We start from the raw sequence: 23,178 nt of genomic DNA, 5'->3' as shown, positions 1-23,178 counted from the left end.
ACCTGTAATCCGAGCACTTTGGAAGGATCTCTTGAGCCCAGGAATTTGAGACCAGCCTGGGCACCATGGCAAAACTCCATCTCTCAAAAAAAAAAAAAAAAAAAATTAGCCAGGCACAGCGGTGTGTGCCTGTAGTCCCAGCTATTCGGGAGGCTGAGGAGGGTGGATCACTTGAGCCCAGGAGGTGAAAGCTGCAGTGAGCCTTGATTGTGCCACTGCACTCCAGCCTGGGCAAAACAGCAAGACCCTGTCTCAAAAGGAAAAAAAAGAAAAAGAAAGGATACCAAAGGTCATGGGAAAAGTAGGCAAAGAGGGTTGAAGTTGACTTTGTGCATGCAACCCAGCCATGTGAGAATAAGCAGTAATAACTTATTAATAGAAAGATGAACACCTCCTTTTACATACTTTTCTATTTTTAAAATATATTTCCCATACGTTAAATCATTTCATCTTCATATTTTTATGTTACATGTAAAAGAGATATTAAAAATCATATATAGATAATTTTGTTCTTTTATAAAGATAAGAATAGGAAACATGCGGTAAAATTTAAAACAATACTTTTCAAGAGGTGCTCTTTAGTAAATAGGTTTAGTTTAAAAATATGAAAATGTACAGCAAAAAAGTATCGTGTTTCACATGGTAAGTTTTTAAGTGTAACTTATTTACTCAGTGATCATAAATTTGTTGAGTTTGACTTTAAATAATACAGCTTTTTGATAAGATTGGGACTTCAAGACTGGCATTCAGGCATGTCTTACTGCTTCCTGGGGCACATCTGAGCAGCAGGCTATGAACGTGCAAGAGCAGAAGTAACAGAGAGATTGGGGGCTTTCAGGACAAAGCACCTCCATTGTGTCAGACAGATAATTAAATGAGACTCTTCATTACAGACGATTTTTTTAAATCAAAAAAATACACCACATTCTTTGAAAGTAACTTTTGCCACCTATCAAGTTTCACCTTCTAGGGCAACACACACTTTTTCCTTGCACTAGAGACTTCTGTCCCACTGCTTGTCTTCAGTAGACAGGGAGTATGAATTCATGTTCCAAAAAGTCTTATTTTAAAATATTTTCATTACATATTTTTAAAATCATTTAGGGAACAGATTAAGAACAAGATAGGCTGGGCACAGTGGCTCATGCCTGTAATCCCAGCACTTTGGGAGGCCGTGGCAGGTGGATCACCTGAGCTCAGGAATTCCAGACCAGTCTAGCCAACATGGTAAAACACTGTTTCTACTAAAAATACAAAAATTAGCCAGGCATGGTAGCAGGTGCCTGTAATCTCAGCTACTTGGGAGATTGAGACAGGAAAATTGCTGGAACTCGGGAGGTAGAGGTTGCAGTGAGCAGAGATGGCGCCATGCACAACAGCGAGACACTGTCTCAAGAAAAAAAAAAAAAAGAACAAGACAACAACATAGTGATACTCTAAATGCTTTAGCCATTATTTCTTTTCTTTTTTCTGTTTTTTGAGATAGGGTCTTACCCTGGCACCCAGGCTGGAGTGCAGTGGTGCAGTTTCAGTTCACTGCAGCGTCAAACTTGAGGGCTAAAGTGATCCTCTTAACCTAAACTAACCCCGCTCCCAGCAGCTGGACTACAGGCGGGTGCCACCATGCCCAGCTAATTTTTTAACTTTATAGAGACGAGGTCTCGCTATATTGCCCAGGCTGATCCCAAACTCCTAGGCTCAAGCAACCCTCCTGCCTCAGCCTCCCAAAGTGCTGGGATTATAGGCATGAGCCACTGTGTCCTAGCCATTATTATTTCTTCCTCTCTATTTCCTTTTTTTTAAATGCACATTAAGAGACAACCACTATTTCTTAAAACACATTCTAAATTACAAGAGGAAATAAAAAAAAATTTTTAAACCAAAGTATCCATAATAGCCCCTAACCACAATATGATATGGCACATTCTGCCCAAGGATGGAAACAGAAGCAAAAATCCAGGTACTCTGCTCTTGGTCTATGCTTTTCACCTCCATCTCTTGTCACTGTATGCATGTGTGTCTCTTAAATTCATTTTCCTATAGTACTTTTCACATACCCACAGTTCTCAGAATGAATGATCAATCATTTAAAATGAAAAATTCATTTTAATTTCACAGTGGCCCAATGCCAAGGCCTATGAATCAATGAACAGAAGGACAAATAAAAATAGGAGAGAAGCACAAGTCCGTGTGTGTGTGTGTGTGTATGTGTGTGTGTGTGTGTATACATATATATTTTTTTAAACAGGGTCTTGTTCCATCACCCAGGCTAGGGTACAGTGACATGATCTCAGCTCAATGCAACCTCCACCTCCAGGGTTCAAGCAATTCTCCTGCCTCAGCCTCCTGAATAGCTGGGACTACAGGTGCATCTCACCACCATACCCAGCTAATTTTTGTACTTTTTTTTTTTTTAGTAGAAACAGGGTCTCACTTCACGTTAGCCAGGCTGGTCTCGAACTCCTGACCTCAAGTGATTTGCCTACCTTGGCCTCCCAAAGTGCTGGGATTACAGGCATCAGCCACCACCCCCAGTCAAAAAATAATATATTAAAAACCATACTTTAACACTACACTGGTACAAAGGTGAATATATTAATATTACATAGTTTTAAAACCTTTTCTTATTCTGAAAGTTCATTTTATTATTCTGATGTTAAAAGCAATTAAATCAGGGTATTAAATATAAGGTGGAAAGAAAAAAATAAAAGGAATTAAAATATTTTCATGGGGTCAGGTGTGGTTGCTCACGCCTGTAATCCCACCACTTTGGGAGGCTGAGCTAGGAGGATCACGTGAGGTCAGGGGTTTGAGACCAGCCTGGCCAATGTGGTGAAACCATGTCTCTACTAAAAATGCAAAAATTATCCAGGTGTGGTGGCAGGCACCTGCAATCCCAGCTACTCAGGAGGCTGAGGCAGGAAAATCACTGGAAGCTGAGAGGCAGAGGTTGCGGTGAGCCAAGATCACACCACTGCACTATAGCCTAGGCAACAGAAGGAGACTCCACCTGAAAAAAAAAAAAAAAAAGAAAGAGGCTGGGCATGGTGGCTCACGCCTGTAATCCAAGCACTTTGGAGGCCAAGGCGGGAGGATCACCTGAGGTCAAGACTTCAAGATCAGCCTGGCCAACATGGTGAAACCCCATCTTAAAAAAAAAGAAAAGAAAAGAAAGAGAGAAAAAAAAAAACATTTTCATGGGCCCCTAAAAGTAGTATGGCCCTGGGCAATGGCTCTAACAGAGAAGCCAACCCTGCCTTCACTGTGATTAAAGGAGGATGTTGACAACAAAGGACCAAGTCATCTGCACCCTTTTCACAGAGACAACACGGACAGCTCCCGATCACCTGGTCACCTGATAGCCACATTCCCTCAGAAGGTGGTGGCATATTCACTTTCCCACTTAAGAGGAAGAAGTTCCTGGATATACCAAAAAGGGAGATTATTTCCAACAGCTCAGTGTTCCACATTAACAGTAGAAAACATGCACCCATTACTGATATAGCGAGCCTTCGCACAGATTAAATAAAATAAAAAGAAAACACATTTGTCAATTTGTCACAAATCTGTTATTGAAAAAAAGAATTGCTTTGGCATTATCTCTTATTTAAAAAGATAAAAGATTTGACTAAAAGGGAAGGAGATGTTGAATACATATTCTAAAACCATGCTAGAAACAAAAATATCTTCTAAGAACACAACAATGCATTTTAAATGCACTCAAAATTCAATGCAGCACTAAGACTCCACGTATTTTTTCAATCCTGAAAATCTTTAACTTGGCGTGCTAAATATCACTATTCTCTTCAGGATGGCAAACTTTTCTTCCTTTTCTGCTCCCTGAAACATTTCTGTGCCCTTGAGAGCCATCCCAGGCCACTGTTCTTTGCACCCTATTGCAATTCTAGAGTGACCTCATCCAAACATATTCAGCCCTCTTGAGTAAGTTGATGGTCCCATCCAAAGCTCCATCCCAGTTCAGGCACCTCTCCCGTGGATCCAGCCTCTAGCCTGATCCACCTAGAAGTCCCCTGAGCATGCTGTGCCCATACCCTTCCCACATCATCCTGCTTCCCTTCTCAGTGAAAAGCATCTCCCACCAACCCCAGCGAGAAACCCAGTTCCCCCAAACTTCTGTGAATGACTCATTCCCCAAATTGACAAAGACCAAGTCCTTCAGAGTCATTCTCCTTGGAACCACCACCAACTATTCCCTCTGCTGTTCCCTTGGTTTAAGGACCTCTTTCCCAACATTAACGCAAGAACTGCTAATTTATCTCTGGGCCCATATCCAATGCATTCCCCACATGAAGACAAGAATGGCCCCAAAACACGTTAACTGATGATGTTGCTTTCCTACTGAAAATCCTTCAAAGGCTGCCCCATAACCTTCAAGATCAAGCTCAAACTCCTCAGCTAGTACAATACAGCCTTTCATGATTTTTCACTCTGCTTATCTTCAAAGGCTAAGTGTAGGTCCCCATATGCAACATGCCACTTCACACTTCCATGCCTTTGACCAAGCTGTTCTCTTTGCCTGGATTGCTGGGCCACCCTACTGCCCTTTTAAATTTTTTTCTAATCTTCTCTTTTCCTCTACTATTTTTTGCTAACTCCAATTCATTTTTCAAATGCAATTTGGTCACCACTTTTTCTGGGAACCCTTCTCAGATTCACCCAGTCTGACTTATGTAACCCTCCTCTGAGCCCCTAACGTCTCTGGGTTGCCTTGGGCATAGTCCCTGCTCACCACGACCTACTGGGCTGTATTGTAATTACCTGTGGGCCTCCTCTAACAGGCGCTAAGCTCCTGTAGGGCAGCTTAGGCTGTCTTGTAAGACTTGAATGCCTGATACATCCAATGCATTCCATTAGTATCATTTAATAAATAAATAAATGCCTGCAGGAATAAACAAACTGCCTTCAGGGAAAGAAAATCAAACTTCACTTGAAATTAAAACATCATCTACTTGGATTCTTGGGCTCCATGAATTAATGATAAGTTATTTAGCAGCTGGTCTAAAGTTTATCTTAATTTAACAAACCCCTTCCTCTAAGGATGTGCCAATTAACAGCATAAGGATACAAGAGCAATGTTTAAGATCTGGGAGAACAAACTGTTTTCCAGCACCCTGAAGAACTCCAGAAGCACCTATTTACATAGAAATAATTGAAAATCCTTCTGATAGCTTCCGTAACTTACTCCCCTAAGACTTACACCAGGCAACAATTTGTTAGCTTAGCTGGAGTTAAAATATGTACTTGAAAGTAATAAAAGTGCATTTATTTTAAAATATTCTATCATTCACATGGTTCTCCCCCTCCCCCACTCTGCAATTAGCAGGAATTAGTGAAGTTTCACCATAGTCTCAGCTACAAATAGCACACCCAGGAAGCCAAGGTTCACCTCTAATCTCTTAATTAGACGCATCCCTCACGACACTGCCCGCCATCCTTCAAAGGAATGTTGACAGGCTGTCAGCCACAGAGGACAGTTCCACAGCCCCTTACCTAGAATCATATGGGTTTCCTAGGAAAATTGCTTCAGCAGCTGCAGTTAGTCTATTTAATAACCTTATTAAACACTTTAATGAATTCTTGGGCCTAATGACTATATGTAGTATGAAAAAGCCAAGAAGAGTGGAATTAAAAATTTAGACTAACTGTCCCTACTGTTCTCCATGTGAAAACAGACTTCTAAAGAAAGACAGACTCCTAGACTCTTTGAAGATCTAATTCCTGTGTTCTCCTATAATAATCACCCTTTGATTTCAATGTACCCTGTTTTTTCTCCCATTCCCACACTCCAGGCTCGCCCATTATCCACTTCCACCCTGTCCTTTTCTTCTTAGCCCGTACATGAAATGAAACTAATAATAAAAATAACTGTATTGTATTTATACAAGGGCACTTGACATGTGGCAGGCATTGCACTGTTTCACAAATGTTTTCCTTCAATCTTTCCAACAACCCTCAGAGCTCAATATATTCTCATCCTACTTTACAGATTTTAACAATGAGGCTTCTAGAGCTTAAGCAACTAGCCCAAACTCAAATGACCAGGCTGAGCTAGGCTTCAAACTCAGATCTGCCGTGTCCCAAAGACTCTGCTCTCAAACATGTTCTATCTAGTGATTCTTACAGCAGTAATAAATATTAGGCAATTTCCAATTGTCCTGTAATTGCACTGTTTTGGACAGGGAAGTTTTTTCTGCTTTTATTAGCTAAAATACCAGTTCAAACAACATGCTCTTTTCAAACTGTCCTTCTGAGTTCTTAAAGCTTTGTATTTCATTTTTGCATTTCTAGCACCAAGCATGGTACTAGCACATAGTAAGTGCATACTGAATGTTTTAGTATTAACCAATTGGTTACAAGTTAAGATTTTTTAAAAGGCAGAGGTTCTCTATGCTGAAAATCATAAGATGTTATTGAAAGAAATCAGAAAAACACTATGTTCATAAATTGGAAGACTCAACATAGTAAAGAAATAAATTCTCCCTCAATTGATCTGTAAGTTTAACACAACTCCTATAAAAAAAATCTCAGCAAGATTTCTTTAAAGACACAGATGGGCTTATATTAAAATTTATATAGACAAGGAAAGGTCTTAGAATAGCCAAAAAATTTCTGAAAAAGAGTAAGGTGGGAGGAAGCCTTCTTCCCAATGTTAAGGCTTGGGAAGTAGCAAGACAATGGAGTCCTGGAGAAGGACAGAGTAGATCAGTGAAATGCAGAAGAGAAAACCCAGAGACAGACCGACACAAATATGCCCACTTGACAAAGGTGCAAAAAAGAATTCAGTGGAGAAGAAAAAGCCTCTTAACAAATGATTATGGAGCAACTGGACATCCATAGGCCAGGAGATGAACCTCAACCTAAAGCTTGCACCTTATACAAAACTCAACACCAAACAAACCACAGATGTAAATGTCAAACATAAAGCGTCAGAGAAAACTTTCAGAAAAAACTTTTAGAAAAAACAATTCAGAGAAAATCTTTCAGCCTAGTACTAGGAGAAGAGTGCTTAGACTTGATCTCAAAAGGGCAATCCACAGAAGGATAATCAATTAAGCTTCACCAAACTAAAAATCTTTGCTCTGCAAAAGACGTCATGAATAAGGTTTAAAAAAAAAAAAAAAAAAGCATGTTACAAATTGGAAGAAATGTTTGCAAATTACACATCCCACAAAGTACTTGCATTTAGAATACATTTTTTTTTAAATAACCTCTTAAACCAGGCGTCCCCAAACGTTTTACACAGGGGGCCAGTTCACTGTCCCTCAGACCGTTGGAGGGCCGCCACATACTGTGCTCCTCTCACTGACCACCAATGAAAAGAGGTGCCCCTTCCTGAAGTGCGGCAGGGGGGCAGGATAAATGGCCTCAGGGGGCCGCGTGCGGCCCACGGGCCGTGGTTTGGGGATGCCTGTCTTAGACGGATGAGGTGGCTTTCTCTTGTAATCCCAGCACTTTGGGAGGCCAAGGTGGGAGTATCCCTTGAGCTCAGGAGTTCAAGACCAGCCTGGGCAACATGGTGAAACCCCATCTCTATGAAACATTTAAAAATTTATTTAAAAATTAGCTGAGTGGGGTGGCTTGCACTTGTAGTCCCAGCTACTCAGGAAGCTGAGGTGGGAGGATTACTCAAGCCTGGTGGGTGGGTCGGAGGTTGCAGTGAGCTGAGATCAAGCCGCTGCACTCCAGCCTCAGCAACAGACAAACCCTGTCTCAAAATAAACTCATTCACTCACTCTAAAAACGCAATATTTAAAAAACAGAATTCAATTAAAAAACAGGCAAAAGACATGAGGAGTCATTTCACCCAAAGAGGGCATACAGATGGCAAAAAAGCACGTGGAAAGATGTTCAATATCATTAAACACCAGGAAAATACAAATTAACCCCACAGTGATATAGCATACATACCTATTACAGTTTCTATGGGGATCCACACTATTTTTTATTTTACCAATTGTGATAGGTGTGTTTTTAAAATTTCCCATCATAGCCTTGCTTGAATCTTTGTAGCACAGTAAAAATGAGTAGGTGTTTTCTGTAAAAATATTTACTTAGATTACAGAAATATCACAAAAGACAAAAGCTAATAAAGCAGAATGTATAGGTGTTAAGTGAATATTAATTTTTCATAGCCTTGATGAGAATTTTCTATCATAAAAATATAAACTTGTCTCAGTTTGTTCTTCCTTCTTGGGACATTTTTTTCCTTCTTCAAAGTAGTGTTTTACAGGTTCATGTATTTAAACTGGAGACTCATTCATTCATTCATTCATTCACTTAAAATATATTGTGTACCAACAATGTGCTAGGTACTTTTCTATACAACTAATGATTATAGAATTTACCAATGTCTTAATCACCAGAGTGCTATTCAGGACCCCCATATAACAATCTCACAACTAAAATCTAGCATATTTCAAATGCTATATTCTTTACAAATAGCAATAGAAAGGCAGAAGGAATATATCAAATAACCTTCCTTTATTTCCTAAAATAGCTGTAACAAATAAAAGCTATATGACAAGTGATATTACTTGCCATTCTATAGTATGGAGTATGTTTAAATACCATCCTCTGGTGGTACTGAATGATGATTTTTTGGAAAGCTTTTATTACTTCAGGACAACCAACTGTGGATGAGATTTAGATAGACCTGCCTTTTACATGACTTGCAACAGTTCATGACGTTGCAAGTTTCTTTACACAAGTAGTATCCCAAATCAGCAAGAGTTACCTTTTCCTAACCCATAACACATTAGGAAAAGTGCAGTTAAAAAAAAAAACAAAAAAAAACAAAAACAAAAAAAAACCCTCGTCTTTTGCAACAAGAAATAACTGGCATCCACAAGGATGTAATCAGCAAAATCTAGAATATGAAAATCTCTATAAGGCAAACGATGCAATTTCTTCAACAAATAAATTGTAAAAGGGAGAATAGAGAGAATAAAAGACTCTAGACAACGTTATCAACCAAATGCAATGTGTGGTCCTTATCTGAATCCTAATTAAACAGATAATTAGAACAACCAGCTATATAATTTTTTTTCAAAATAATCAAGGTAATTTGAACACTGAATATTTGATGATATGAAGCAATTGTTTAATTATTTAACATGAGATAATGTGGTCCATTTTTTAAAAGGTCATTTGTTAGAAATGCATACTGAAATATTTACAGATGAAATTATATAATATCTAGAATTTGTTTCCAAATAATTTACTGTGGTAGCAGGAGGAAATAGGTGGGGTAGGGGTATAGTTTGGCTATGACTTAATAATGAGTTAGTAAATTGTTGAAGCTGGGTGGTAGGTATATACATGGGGGTTCATTATATTTTCATCTCTACCATTATATTATCATCTTTACCTTGTGTATTTCTTTTGTTTTGGGGGTTTAAGAGGCGAGGTCTCATTCTGTTGCATAGGGTGGAATGCAGTGGCTATTCATGATTGCTCACTGTAGCCTCGACCTTCTAGGCTCAAGTGATCCTCCTGCATCAGCCAAGTATCTGGAGTTACAGACATGCACCACCACACCCAGCTTTATGCAATTTTTTAACACAGATGGGAGTATTTATACAGGTATAAATACTATTTTGTTTACTGGTTTATTCATTGTACAATCTTTCGGAAATCTTTTTATGTGAGCATATATACGTCAATGATACTTGTTTTAAAATAAACTTTTTTATTTTAAACAGTTTTAGATATAGAGAAATTATGAAGATGCTACAGAGAGGTTCTATATACTCCACACTCAACTTCCCCTATTATTAACATTTTATATTAGTATGCTGCATTTATCATAATTCATTAATCAATATTGACATTATTATTAACTGAAGTCCATACTTTATTAAGATTTCTTTAGTTTTCACCTAACGTCATTGATCTGTTCCATGATCCCACCCAAGATACATTATGTTTAGTCACTGTCTCCTCCTGTCTGTAACAGTTTCTCAGGTGTTCTTGTTTCTCATGACCTTGACAATTTGAGGAGCTCTGGTAGGTATTTTGCAGAATGTCTGTAATTGGGATTTATCTGATGCTTTTCTCATTATTAGACTGGTGTCACAGGTTTTGGGAAGGAAGGCCACCCATTTCAGAGGGTAAAGTGCTATTTTTATCACTTCAAGGGCACATGCTATCAATGTAGCATCACCACGGTGTTAACAGTGATCACCTGGCTGAGGAAGTGTTTCTCAGATTTCTCCACTGTAAAGGTATTCTTTTTTCATTTCTTAACAAATGTGAAGATGAATTTATGTTTACTAATTCTTTCTTTTTTTAAGCCACTTCTAATTTAAACAGAGCTGGTGGAGTATTTCTTGAAATGTGTTAGAACAGTAAGCTGAAAGAATGAGATATTAAACTATAAATTCTATATGATCTCAGTTTTCTAAAAATGACATATACATATGTATAGAAAAAGACTAGAAAGAAATATCCCCAAGTTTTATTTTTCCTGTATACGTTTCCAAAATGTTCTGCAGTGAACAATTGTTTTAAAATCTGGAAGAAGGGTAAAAAACAAAACAAAAAAAGAACGAAGATCTTTCTCTGGGACAGGCTCAGAAAAAATTATCAAAGTCCTCACAGTAACTGTAACACAACTGTAGTGCTCAGAATGACAGCAGCATTCTCTGAAACCTAGTGTGTATGTGTGAAGACAATATTCCCAGCTACTTTTCTTTGCTTACAGAAGACTATAAATTGCCTCTTAAGGAAACTTAACTATTTTTTCAAATAGGAACACTTAATAACTGAATATAACAGAGACTGGGAAAAGATGTAGCGAGGCTGGGAGACGAAAAAGGCAGGAAGAAGAAAGGAGGGAGAGGGGAAAAACAAATTTAGGTTTAGGTTTTGGGGAGTGGGAAAATGTTTTGTCTTGTTGCTTCCCATCAAAGTACCCAGCATCACAGGACCCTAGATATTATTATTTATTTGTTAATGATATCCATCAGTTCCAGCCCAGTCAGTTTCCAGTCCGTTTCCCAATAGCAAAAGCATGCTTTCCTAGGTAGAGCAAGTCCAAAATATTACCACAGGTCAGCATAAGCACATCTTGAACATATTAATATTAACCCTAGGGGCTGCTCATCCAAAATAGCAACATATCCCTCCCTATCTGCTCTCCCCATAGCACCCCATCTCCTCCCTCAGTGGTGGCGTCCTCACGGTTTGTGCAACTGTCTGGGGCCCACTCCGGCCTGCCCTACTCAGGATATTCCCTGCCAAAGAACTGACGGATGTATCTTCGCTAAGGCGTCAACAATCGGTAGTGCCTAGAAGCTGCTGTTACACCTACTATGAAGTATGTGCATTTTGGAAGGGGAAAAGCACTTGTCCTAAAGGGATAAATCTCTAAAAGGAGAATGCAGCCATCATGATCCAGGAGAGCAGGGGAGACATGCACGCATGTGCATATACGTCCAAAAAAGGTTTCAGCCTGCACTTCAGGTCACATCACACAGAGAGGAACAGTTTAGTTATACTAAGTGAGCCCTGGGCCAAGGAAAGAGCACAGTGCCCTTCTAGAGGGAGCAGCAGCATAACAGGCGCCCGGGAGAGAGAATGTCCAACTCCATGAAATGGACCGTGTCCAGCCAGAGCAAATGCTCACTCATATACCCCACAAGATGATTTCCGGGAAGCTGAGGCAACCATCCTGAGTAGGGCAGAAAAATCAAACAACTCAGTCTGGACATTCGAATATTAAAAGAACAAAAATGCCTAGCTCCACAAAAGACACTGTCTGAAACGTGCTTCCTGTCACAGCCACCTGCCTTTCCATTTGAAGTCTGGGTTCTGTCTCATTAAACAGAAGAGTTGATTCAGTTGGGTCCATCTAATTATTCTTATTAAAATATGTAACCATAATATTTTAATTGTAAATTAAAGTTGCACGCATGAATGAATCTGAATTCATTTTAATTTCACAATGGCCCAATGCCAAGGCCTTTTTATGGAGAAGATCCATCAGCTAGGATACTGCTCTCCTGGGAATTCAAACCAATGTGCAAATGGAACATGTTTAACTAACAAGGGAGATTCTCACTCCCTTTTCTCCTCTTTCTAGATTTATTACAGTCATAAAGCTGTTTTAACAAGAGTGACTACATTTGATTCCTCACCCCCAAAATGTTAAAAAAAAATACTAAATGTTAAAGTTAATACTACCAATTAGATAGAGCCAAGATGTTACTCCCAGGCTGTATGAATCTTGTACAAGGATGGTAAATAAATCTCAATTCACATGCCACCCTCATGATTAATTAGTAATGTCTGCTGTGGGTGCTGAGAGGAGAGTGCTAAATACTCAGTGTACCCTCAGTCTAGATTCCAAAACAATCAGTCCTACTGCATCTTGTGCTAACATATTCCGTTAGGTGGAACCTGAATTACTTTCCACTGAACAACCAGACCCTAAGATATTGAAAGGCTTGACCTAAACTTTCTCTATTTCTAACTGGCATTGATGACAGGCTGCTGCTGGGGAGGTGACTAGATAAATATATCTTTGATAGTTAAAGGTTTAGAAAGCTGCTTCTTGACTTCCAGGATAAGGAGAAGTTAGCCAGTCAATACACTGTAAAGGCTAGGGGAAGAGATTATTCCAGGCAGTGGAAAAAACATGTGTAAAACTGCATGGGGGTGAGAATGCATGGAACATTCAAGACTCTAAAATTATCTCTGAAATGAGGAATAAGAAGTGCACTTGAGTGGCAGGTGGGGGGCAAGAGAGAAGTTTGGAGAAAGAAGCAGGTTTGGATCTTGCAGAGTGCTAGAGACCATGTGCAGGTGTTTTGCCTTTGTTCTAAGAGCAATGGATTTGAAGCCAGGAGATCATTCTAGCTATATCAAGTGACTGCACACTGTCACACATGGGTGCTGAGAGGGTAACTCCACCATGACTCCTTTGGGAGGATGACCAGAAGCTCCGCCCTTGGACCCCACCTAACTGCCCATGTGTCCAGCTCTTGCTTTGGCTGGTTCTCATTTGCGTTCTTTTTCTATAAGAAGTAGTATCTGTGAGGATAACAGCTCTGAGTTCTGTTTTTCTTGTGAATTATTAAACTTGAAAGTGGTTCGGGAAAGCCCCAAACTTGCAATTGGTGTTGGAGGCAAAGGGCAGTCCTATGGGAACTACGCCCTTAGCCTTGCAGTTTCATTAAGTTCATGGGCGGGTATTTCCCAGAGCAAGCAGCTTGGTCTCAGTATTACTTAGTACAAGATGGAAAAAGCATGCATGGTCTAAGTATTGCGTAAGGTCACCTCTGAGGGTGGAAGTGAGGGGGATTGACTGGAAAGGGGAACAAGGTGCCTTCTGGGGAGCCGGAAACATCTATACTTTGATCTGAGTGCTGGTTACACGGGTATATAAAAATCCATTTAGGCCATGCTCAGTGGCTCATGCATGTAATCCCAGTTCTTTGGGAGGCTGAGGCAGGAGGATCACTTGAAGCCAGAAGTTCGAGACCAGTCTAGGCAACAAAGAGAGACCCTGTCTCTATTAAAACAAACAAACAAACAAATCCATTGAGCTACATACATAAGATTAGGACACCTTAGGCATTTTACTGTACATATTATAGCCCAGTTTTTTTGTTTTTTGTGGGTTTTCTTCTGAGACAGATTCTCACTCTGTCACCCAGGCTGGAGTGCAGCAGCGTGATCTCAGCTCACTGCAACCTCCACCTCCCAGGTCCAAGAGATTCTCGTGCTTCAGCCACCCAAGTAGCTGGAACTACAGACATGTGCTACTACACCTGGCTAATTTTGGCATTTTTAGTAGAGATGGGGTTTTCCCATGTTGGCCAGGCTGGTCTCGAACTCGTGACCTCAAGTAATCCAACAATCTCGGCCTCTCAAAGTGCTAGGATTACAGGCATGAGCCATCGTGCCCAGCCAATTTTTCTGTTTTTTTGTTTTTGGTTTGAGATAGGGTCTTGCTCTGTCACCTGGGCTGAAGTGTGGTGGTGTGATCTTAGCTCACTAGAACCCCTGACTCCTGGGCTCAAGCGATCCTCCCAACTCAGCCTCCTGAGTACCTGGGACCACAGGCACACACACAACCATGCCCGTCTAGCCCAATTTTTAAAAACTAAAAAACAAACCAAAACACTGCCTTTGAAAATGGGGGAGCCCAGCCTAGGGTTAAGTGATACAAGTGGTCAGGACTGCTGAGGAGAACCTGAAGCCAAAGATAGGGCTGAAATTAAGGATGTGAGAGCTAGCAAAGGTTCTGGAAAGATTCTCTGAAATAAATTGTTTAGTGCTTTCAATTTGGGCAGGGTGAGCTGGGACCATGTGACTGTGTGAATGTGTGACTCATGTGCATGTGTGTGTGTGTGTACGCATGCTCCCTAGACAGGCCCCTATGCTGCTTCCTCACTTCATCAGCCTCACCAAGTGATGATGTGCACTGCACCACAGCAGGCAGGGCAATGGGTACTGCCAAAGGAGGGACACTCAGCCGGGCTGGCATGAGGGCTCTCCTATCCTCCTGCCAGTCAGAGAGGGGCTCAGGAGGCTGGCATGGAGGCTTGGGAAGCCAGGCTGCAGCCAGAAGGGCAAACCTTGCCTATGTTGTATGAAACCAAGCCCAGGTGACAAAGGCGGCAAACCTGAAACTAATGGCAGAAATTCCCCTAGGCTGCTACCCGAAGGAGGGAGAATTCAGGGATGCCAGGTGTGGTGGCTCATGCCTGTAATCCCAGCACTTTGGGAGGCCGAGGCAGGCGGATCATGAGGTCAGGAATTCGAGACCAGCCTGGCCAACATGGTGAAACCCCATCTCTACTAAGAAAACAAAAAAATTAGCTGGGTATGGTGGCACGTGCCTATAGTCTCAGCTACACGGGAGGCTGAGGTGGAAGAACTGCTTACACCCAGAAGGCGGAGGCTGCAGTGGGCCGAGGCCACACCATTGCACTCAGCCGAGGCCACGCCATTGCACTCCAGACTGGGTGACAGAGTGAAACTCTGTCTCCAAAAAGAAGAAAAGAAAAAGAAAAAAGAAGAGCAGGAAGGTAGACTGCAGGGAGACTGCTCCAAGGAAGGGGTAGGAGGCAAAGCCTGGGAGAATGCTGAGTCACCAGCTGTGGGTGGGACAGTGCTCCACAGCTGAGTCACTGGAACCCAAAATGAAGGCCATAGAGGCACCAATGGTGGGAGTGGGGGCAGGTGCATTTGTTCTTTCATGAGCCCTCCTCTAGCAATCCATGGGTTTATAGTTCGTGAATGAAGAACTAACCCGTGTGAGTCAAAACATATGGGTTATTTATTTTTGGATTTGTGATGACATACCTCTTTCTGTTGTTCCGGAAACATTTTCAGCACAGGACACGATCAATCTGAAAAATAAGATATCCACACTGGGTGATTTGGAACCTCCAAACTGGAGTGGATACACCACTCATGGCCTCCCACGCGAGTCCCCTGACAGAGCCCCCCACTCCATAGCCCCTGACACGTGAGTCTCTGCTCCTCCCACGCTGCCCTCTCCTGCTGGCAGGAGCAACGTGAACATTAGTCCACACCAGGAGTAAGGAGTCTGGATCCTGACGAGTCCAAGGCAGCTGGATGATGACAGATCCTCAAACTGCAAGGCTGCCCAGCCAGTCAGGCTGCAGCTGGAGCCCTAGCAAACTGAAGGAAGCTGGAGATGCTGGAGAGCAGGAGCCATGAGCAGAGGGGATGCTGGCGGGCAGCAGAAGATGGAGAGGGCTGGAAAAGATGCCCAGAGAGACCCACCACCAGGAGCAGCCCTGATGCTTCTACTGTAAAGTCAAACCTCCTGGGACCAGGCCCTTCCTGTGACATTAAATTACTCAGAGGTCACCTAAGAGATGCCGTGGCCCTCAGTGGGGGAAGTCAGGACCTTGACTCTGACCTTCCGAGCAGTACAGCAAGCCTGTCATTTGATTCCAGGCCCTGCAGGCCTCTGGGTTGTCAGTTGTTCTTTAAACTGACTTGCTACGTAAGCTCATTAGATTTAATACCTGCTCCCTGCCAACAACAAAAAACAAATTTAAATTCCCTGCCTATATCCACACATACGTATTCTTAGAACTGAGGGTGGCTATGACTGCAGGCTTACTATTTGCCTTCACTTTGATAATATTAGTATGTGTCTGAACCCACTTTCCGGATCCATATTATCCCCCACATGTATTCTCGGAGTCTCTATACTCATGTCACTGGCACCATAGGGAACAGAGGGAAGCAGGAACACAAGCTCCGCCTCCAGGACCATGTGGAGGTGCAGACAAGAGACCCCACAGAACCTCTAGAAGGGGTGAATGAGCCGCACCCGCACAGCAGCAGGCAGCTTTCCAAGAGGAAAGGTGTCCCTTTCCCCTGGAGCAGTCACCCACAGAGAGGGAAGCGGACAGCAGAGGATCTCAGTGTTCAAGGGAAAAAAGCAGGACCTCCAGGGGAGTGGAGGAGCAACATCCACAGAGCCTGGTGAAAAGTGTGTCCTACAGTCCAGAGAGCATGACCAGGCACATCAGCTGGGGGACAGGGTTCTCGGAGGGTGCAGAGGGTGGAATTGTAGCTGCCATAAAGATAAGTCTATGTCCTGATCCACAGAATCTATGAATGTGACTTTATTTGACAAAAGGGTCTTTGGAGATAGAATTAAGAATCCTGAGATAAGATGATCCCGGATGATTGGACTAACCCTAAATCTGACGGCAAGTGCCCATGTGAGAGAAAGAGAGGAGACACACACAGAGACCATTCAAAGACAAAGACAGAAGATGGGGAGGGATGCAGCTCCAGCTAGAGAGCCCCTATGGCTGGAAGAAGCAAGGCGGGATTCTCCCCTAGGGCCTCTGCAGGGAAGCCAGCTCTGCTGCCACCTGGATTTTGGACTCCCAGCATCCTAAATTGTAAGAGAATAAATTGCCGCTGTTCTAAATATCAAGTTTGTAGTAATTGATTACCGCAGCCATAAGAAGCTAGTACAGAGGGGATGGGTGGAGATGAGGTTGGAAAGATAGGCTGGGGTTGGACCTGGAGATTCGGTTCAGTCACTCTTCAAGGAGCTCCTACTGTGCGCCATGGGCTGACCTAGAAGCAGGACACAGTGGAGGACACAGCTCTTGAGGCCACTTCCTAATTATAAAGTGGAAATGACAGGAAAGGAAAGGACACCGTGTTATAGGAATGGAAGGACATGCAACAGGGATGAACCTGGAGGACACAGGCTAAATGAAATAAGCCAATCACAAAAAGACACACATCATACAATTCCACTTGTATGAAGTACCAAGAGCAGTCACATTCGGGGGCAAAGGCCAGGCGCGATGGCTCACACCTGCAATCCCAGCACTTTGGGAGGCCAAGGCAGGCAGATCACCTGAGGTCAGGAGTTTGAGACCAGCCTGGCCAACATGGCAAAAGCTCATCTCTACCAAAAAACAAAAAATTATCCAGGTGTCGTAGCGTGCCTGTGGTCCCCGGTACTCAGAAGGCTGAGGCAGGAGGATCACTTGAGCCTGAGAGGTAGATGTTGCAGTGGGCTGACATTGTACTACTGCACTCCAGCTTGGGTGAGAAACCCCACATAAAAAAAAAAAAAAAAAAATTCAGAGATAGAAAGTGGAATGGTGGTTGCCAAATATGGGAGGGAGAGGGGGTGGAAAGCAGCTGAATGGGTACAGAGTTTCAGTTGTGCAAGATGAAAAGAGTTTAGGAGATCAACTGTAGGACAATGTGCACATCCTTCATGCCACTGAACTGCACACCTAGAAATGGTACAGATGGTACATTTTAGGTTGTGTGTTTTTTACAATTTAAAACAAAATTTTAAAGAATGGAGGGACTAAGTGGAGGTGGAGGGGATTTACCCAGAAAATGACACTTCAGCTGAGGCCTAAAGGATGGTGTGAGATAGCCAGGAGAGCAAAAGGAGAAAGGCCCTCTAGGCAGAGGACCTGGGTAGTGCCAAGGGGAGGAGGCTGGGAGGAGGAGCGGCTCAAGTCCGGTCATCATGGGATTCCTGCCCCAGAGCCAAGTTAGCCTGTGGGTTCCACCATCTCAGGATCTGGTTGTGCTCCCTACACACATCACTTGCTCCACACGCTGAACCTCTGCCCTTGTACTTTCACCCTTTCCAGGACCAACAGACTCCCATTCCTCTGCCAGGATTCTGCAGGGAAATCACTTCCCAGGCTCTCTGCCCCATTACACAACTGCGTGCTGTGCAGTCTCCTGGTGCCACTAACCTCGCTTGCATCATGATGTTTAGATGCCCTCTGTATCTCCCATTTGACTGAATTTCTCCAACAGGGCATAGCTGTGTTTCCTTGTGTAATTACACTTCACAATCATCCTGTGAGGATTTGAATATCCCCACTTCACAAGTAAGAAAGTGGAAGGGTTAAGTTGCCTGAGATCACACTATTAAAGAGTGCCAGAGCTCAAGTTCCATTGCAACCAAAGCCAGTCTGCTTCCCTAGGGTGGCCTTCCAATGCCACGGGCTGCCTCCATGACTCTGTAATGTGAACAAATGGTTCAAAGTTAGGGTCTTAATTTTCCTCAAAGGGCTTGAGCTTTTCCCACTCAGGCAGAACTCGGCAGTTCTATCTAATAGGAGTCTGATAATTGGCCACCTTAAGATGCTATGGACCAAGTCAAACTATGAAGTAGGAAACTTGCCCCGGTGGCTCACACCTGTAATCTTAGCACTTTGGGAGGTTGAGACTGGCGGATGGCTTGAGCCCAGGAGTTCAAGACCAGCCTGGACAACATGGCGAAACCCTGCCTCTACAAAAAATACAAAAATTAGCTGGGCATGGTAGCATGCGCCTGTGGTCCCAGCTACTTGGGAGGCTGGGGTGAGAGGACTACTTGAGCTTAGGAGGTCGGGGCTTCAGTGAGGCGTGATCATGCCACTGCACTCCAGCCTGGGTGACAGTGAGACCCCGTCTCAAAATATAAAAGTAAAATAAAATAAAAAAGAAAGTAGGAAGCTTGGGAAAGTTGAAAGCAGTTTCAATCAGTTTCAACAAGTTGTTCCAAAACATCACTGTGAACTATCACAGTCAAACTTTAATACTGTAAATCTGTACAGTGAAAATTGTGGCAAGCACAGGGAGATAATTTCATCTTCTAAGCTCTAAACACGTCCATATTATCTGAATTTTTCTAGTAATGCAATAATTTTAAACTTTTTAAAGTAATCATTATTTTAATTATAGTAAATAGTATAATGCTCTCAGAATAAATAGTAATTTTAACATAGATTATTTTTACTTCATGTAAAATAAATAGCAAATTACTTGATGCTACCTTTATAACACAAGAGAAAGTATCATTTTGTACTAGACCTTGCAATGGCATTTACTGGTAGGGAGAAGAAAATTCAATGCATGCACAATTGCATGGTGTGAGATAAAAGGTCAACTGTCTATAATTTAGCAAACCAAAGCTGCCAATCAGAAATTGCTCCCTGAGGCCAGGCACAGTGGCTCACGCCTGTAATCCCAGCACTTTTGGAAGCCAAGGTGGCTGGATCACCTGAGGTCAGGAGTTTGAGACCTGCCCTGGCCAACATAGTGAAACCCATCTCTACTAAAAATACAAAAATCAGCCAGGCATGGTGGCATGAGTCTGTAATCCCAGCTACTCAGGAGGATGAGGTAGGAGAATCACTTGAACTTGGGAGGTGGAGGTTGCAGTTAGCCGAGATCATGACACTGAACTGCAGCCTGGACAAAAAGGGCGACACTCTGTCTCAAAAAAATAAATTGCTCCCTGACAAAACTATGCCCTTTAGGTGAGTTGGGAAATTTTAGATTTTTATAGATTTCCAAACTCCTCAGACTAGCTTATGTGTCTGACATAATAATGCACATAGAGGGCCAAGCACAGTGGCTATAATCCCAGCACTTTGGGAGGCTGAGGTGGGTGAACCATGTGAGGTCAGGAGATCGAGACCAGCCTGACCAATATGGTGAAACCCCGTCTCTACTAAAAATACAAAAATTAGCCGGGCATGGTGGCACACACCTGTAGTCCCAGCTACTCAGGAAGCTGAGAAAGAAGAATTGCTTGAACCAAGAAGCAGAGGTTGCAGTGAGCCGAGACTGTGCCACTGCACTCTAGCCTAGGGTACAGAGTAAGGCTCTGCCTGAAAAAAAATAAATCACACAGAGAATTCTTGTCTCATCAAAAGATTGTTATGCCAAGTATGGATATCTGCCTCCCAGTGACCATCTGCTAGGCTGTCTCCAGAATATTCTCTCTCCCCTCCAACAATGAAGAACCCCCATCACACCTGGATGGCCACCCATTCTCCTTCTCTCTTACCTTCATTGTAATAATTATTATTTTTATTTTATTTCATTTTTTTTTAGAGATAGAGTCTCACTGTCACCCAGGCTGGAGTGCAGTGGCACAATTATAGCTCACTGTTGCCTCAGATTTCTGGCCTCAAGCGGTCTTCCCACCTCAGCCTCCCTAGCAGCTAAGACTACAGGAACAAGCTACCATGCCTGGCTAATTTTTTAAATTTTTGTAATGATAAGATCTCCCTATGTTGCTCAGGCTGGTCTCAAACTCCTGGACTCAAGCCATCCTCCTGCCTCAGCCTCCCAAAGTGCTCGATTACAGGTATAAATCACCACACCCAGCCCACTCCAAGAATTATTAAATCTCACAACCAAGCTGGGTATGGCTTGGTTTCCATATTGTTTGAATTTTTCATTTAAAACCAAAAAATCAGCCAGGGATGGTGGTGCACACCTGTAGTCCTAACTACTCAGGAGGCTAAGGCAGGAGGATCCCTTCAGCCCAGAAGGTTAGACTGCAGTGAGCTATATGCACCACTACACTCCAGCATAGACAACAGAGCAAGACTGTGTCTCTAAGATAAACAAATTAAAAATAAATAAAATCTCACAACCATATCAAACAACAGGAATAATTTCTCAAACCTGCTGGTGACGTTAGATATGGATACACACAGGCGGCAGACACAAGGGTTACCCCTTTCTGGGAAACATGGCAGTTCTGAAGACTCATCTAAGAGATTTGTGTATCTCTTCACAACCCCACTGCCCTGAGAGCATGGTACACAGATCTGCCCAAACCAAAAACTCGAGGAGCAAACTTCCTCTATTTTCCACCTTGGAACGCTTTTTCTATAAAATACAAAATGTCTATGAAGCAAAAATAAAATTCTATAAAGCAGTGCTTGTCAATCCTTTTCTGTTGAGGGTCAGATAGTAAACGTTTGAGGCTTTGTAGGCCACAGGGTCTCCGCAGCTCCTGCTCAAGTCCACAGTGCATAGTGGAAAAGCACTCACAGGTGCCCAACTGAATGAACATGTTTGGGTTCCGGGTAAACTTTATCTGCAAAAACTGGTGGCAGTAGATTGCAGACCCCTGCTACAAACCAAGCCACACTATGCCTTCAATACTGACATACTATACCTTAATAATACCTTTCTGAGGTCCACTGGTCAAAACATTTGCAATGCTAAGCTTGGTCTACATGCCTATGGGAGATCTTCTCTTTGGCAAGTAAACAACTGACCAAAAGTTTGTGGACTATATATGTGAGGAGTGAGAAAGGATCACATATTTTTCCAAATGATGAAATAAGGAATAACAGGTATGGTTTATACCATTATTTAAAATAAAAACGGCGAAGACTTTTTCTTTCTTTTTTTTTAATTATTATTTCTTATTTTTTCTGATGAGACCTTTTGCATCAAGGCAAAGACTTTTTCTAAATCTTTAGTTCAAATGCTCCCCGATTCATGAAACACTAATAAAAGCCAATTTGGTTTTTAAACAAAATTTTTCATAACTTTTTTTTGACAAAATCAAAGTCTCAGAGCCAACTGTCTTAAAAAAAAAAAAAAATCAAGCTCAACAACGACCAAGAAAACTACCTTTACCCTAAATGCCTGACTTCACCACTGTGCAACCTGGCATGTAACAAAATAACACTTGAACTCCATAAATTTATACAAATAAAAAAGCTGATTAAAAAAACGTGCAAGGCTTGGTACATGCCTGTAATCCCAGCACTTTGGGATTACATGCCGAGGTGGGAAGATCACTAGAGCTCAGAAGTTTGAGGGCAGCATGGCAAAATCCTAAAACCTCCTTTGCAAAATTATAACTGAGAAAATTATGACAGTGAAATAAATCAGACCTAACCAACTCTATCTTGCTTCTAACCATTAAGCTGTCCTTGTTCATTCCTGGGCATAGGCTGAACTAACTTTGGGAAGGAATTCAGTTCATAGTTGGACTCTGAAACAAAATTGGTAACAGCCCTTTCCTGAAAAGACCACTTTCTTGCCTGGGGTCCTGTCTGCCTTTGCAGGACTGACATATTAGCTACAAGATTAGAAATTACAATTTAGGGGTCATGCAGTCTCTGGCTCCAAGAGTCTAAACCTTCCCAAATTGCTCCTGGGGATAACATTGCTATTGTAAAACCTAAGATCGGTGCTTTAGATGTTTTGCAGGCCCTGCAACTGCACCTGAAGGATCAGCTGACACCACCCAGACCAGTAATCTGGTTCAGCCAGTTCTGCCATCCCAACGAGGAACAGAAGACAGCAAGAAAACCTCATTTTGATCCTGCAATAATTCCATCTCCAACCTGACCAATGAGCACTCCCCACTTTCTAAGCTCTTACCCGCCAAATTATCTTTAAAAACTCTGATCCACAAAAGTTCAGGGACACTGATTTGATGATGGCACACACCTGAAGTCCCAGCCACTCGGGAGGTTGATGTGGGAGGACTGCTTGAGTCAGGGAAGCAGAGGTTGCAGTGAGCCAAGATCATGCCACTGCCCTCCAGCCTGGGTTACAGAGTGAGACTCTGAGACTCTATCTCCCAAAAAAAAAAAAAAAAAAAAAAAAAGGGCAAAGGAATTGATAGATATTTCTCCAAAGATGTCATACAAATGGCCAATAAACATGAAAACATGCTCAACATAACTAATCCACAATGAGAAATCAACTCACACCCATTAGGATAGTTATATTAGGATAGATTCAAGAAACAAGAAACAAAAAAGCATTGGTGAGGATATGGAGAAATCAGAACCTTTCTGTTGGCAGCAATGTAAAATGGTGCAGCTGCTGTGGAAAACAGTATAGCAGTTCCTCAAAAAA

General features: G+C 42.3%; 1 protein-coding gene across 5 annotated transcripts in view; it reads right to left on the bottom strand.

The window, feature by feature from the left end:
• SNX10 (sorting nexin 10) overlaps positions 1-23,178 on the bottom strand; it is an 85,948-nt gene that overhangs the window by 15,648 nt on the left and 47,122 nt on the right. For 4 of the 5 annotated variants that reach the window (XM_003935146.4, XM_074379633.1, XM_074379634.1 and 1 more), the window contains exon 2: positions 15,334-15,380. In XM_003935146.4, coding sequence (XP_003935195.1) covers positions 15,334-15,357 — 24 coding nt within the window. In that variant the 5' untranslated portion in view covers positions 15,358-15,380. Of the gene's footprint in view, positions 1-4,779; positions 5,540-15,333; positions 15,381-23,178 lie in introns of those variants that run through there. The other variant, XM_074379635.1, reaches the window with a different exon arrangement.

The sequence above is a fragment of the Saimiri boliviensis genome, chromosome 10 (assembly GCF_048565385.1).
Source record: "Saimiri boliviensis isolate mSaiBol1 chromosome 10, mSaiBol1.pri, whole genome shotgun sequence".
Lineage (NCBI taxonomy): Eukaryota > Metazoa > Chordata > Mammalia > Primates > Cebidae > Saimiri > Saimiri boliviensis.
This window is presented reverse-complemented; position numbering and strand designations above follow the sequence as displayed.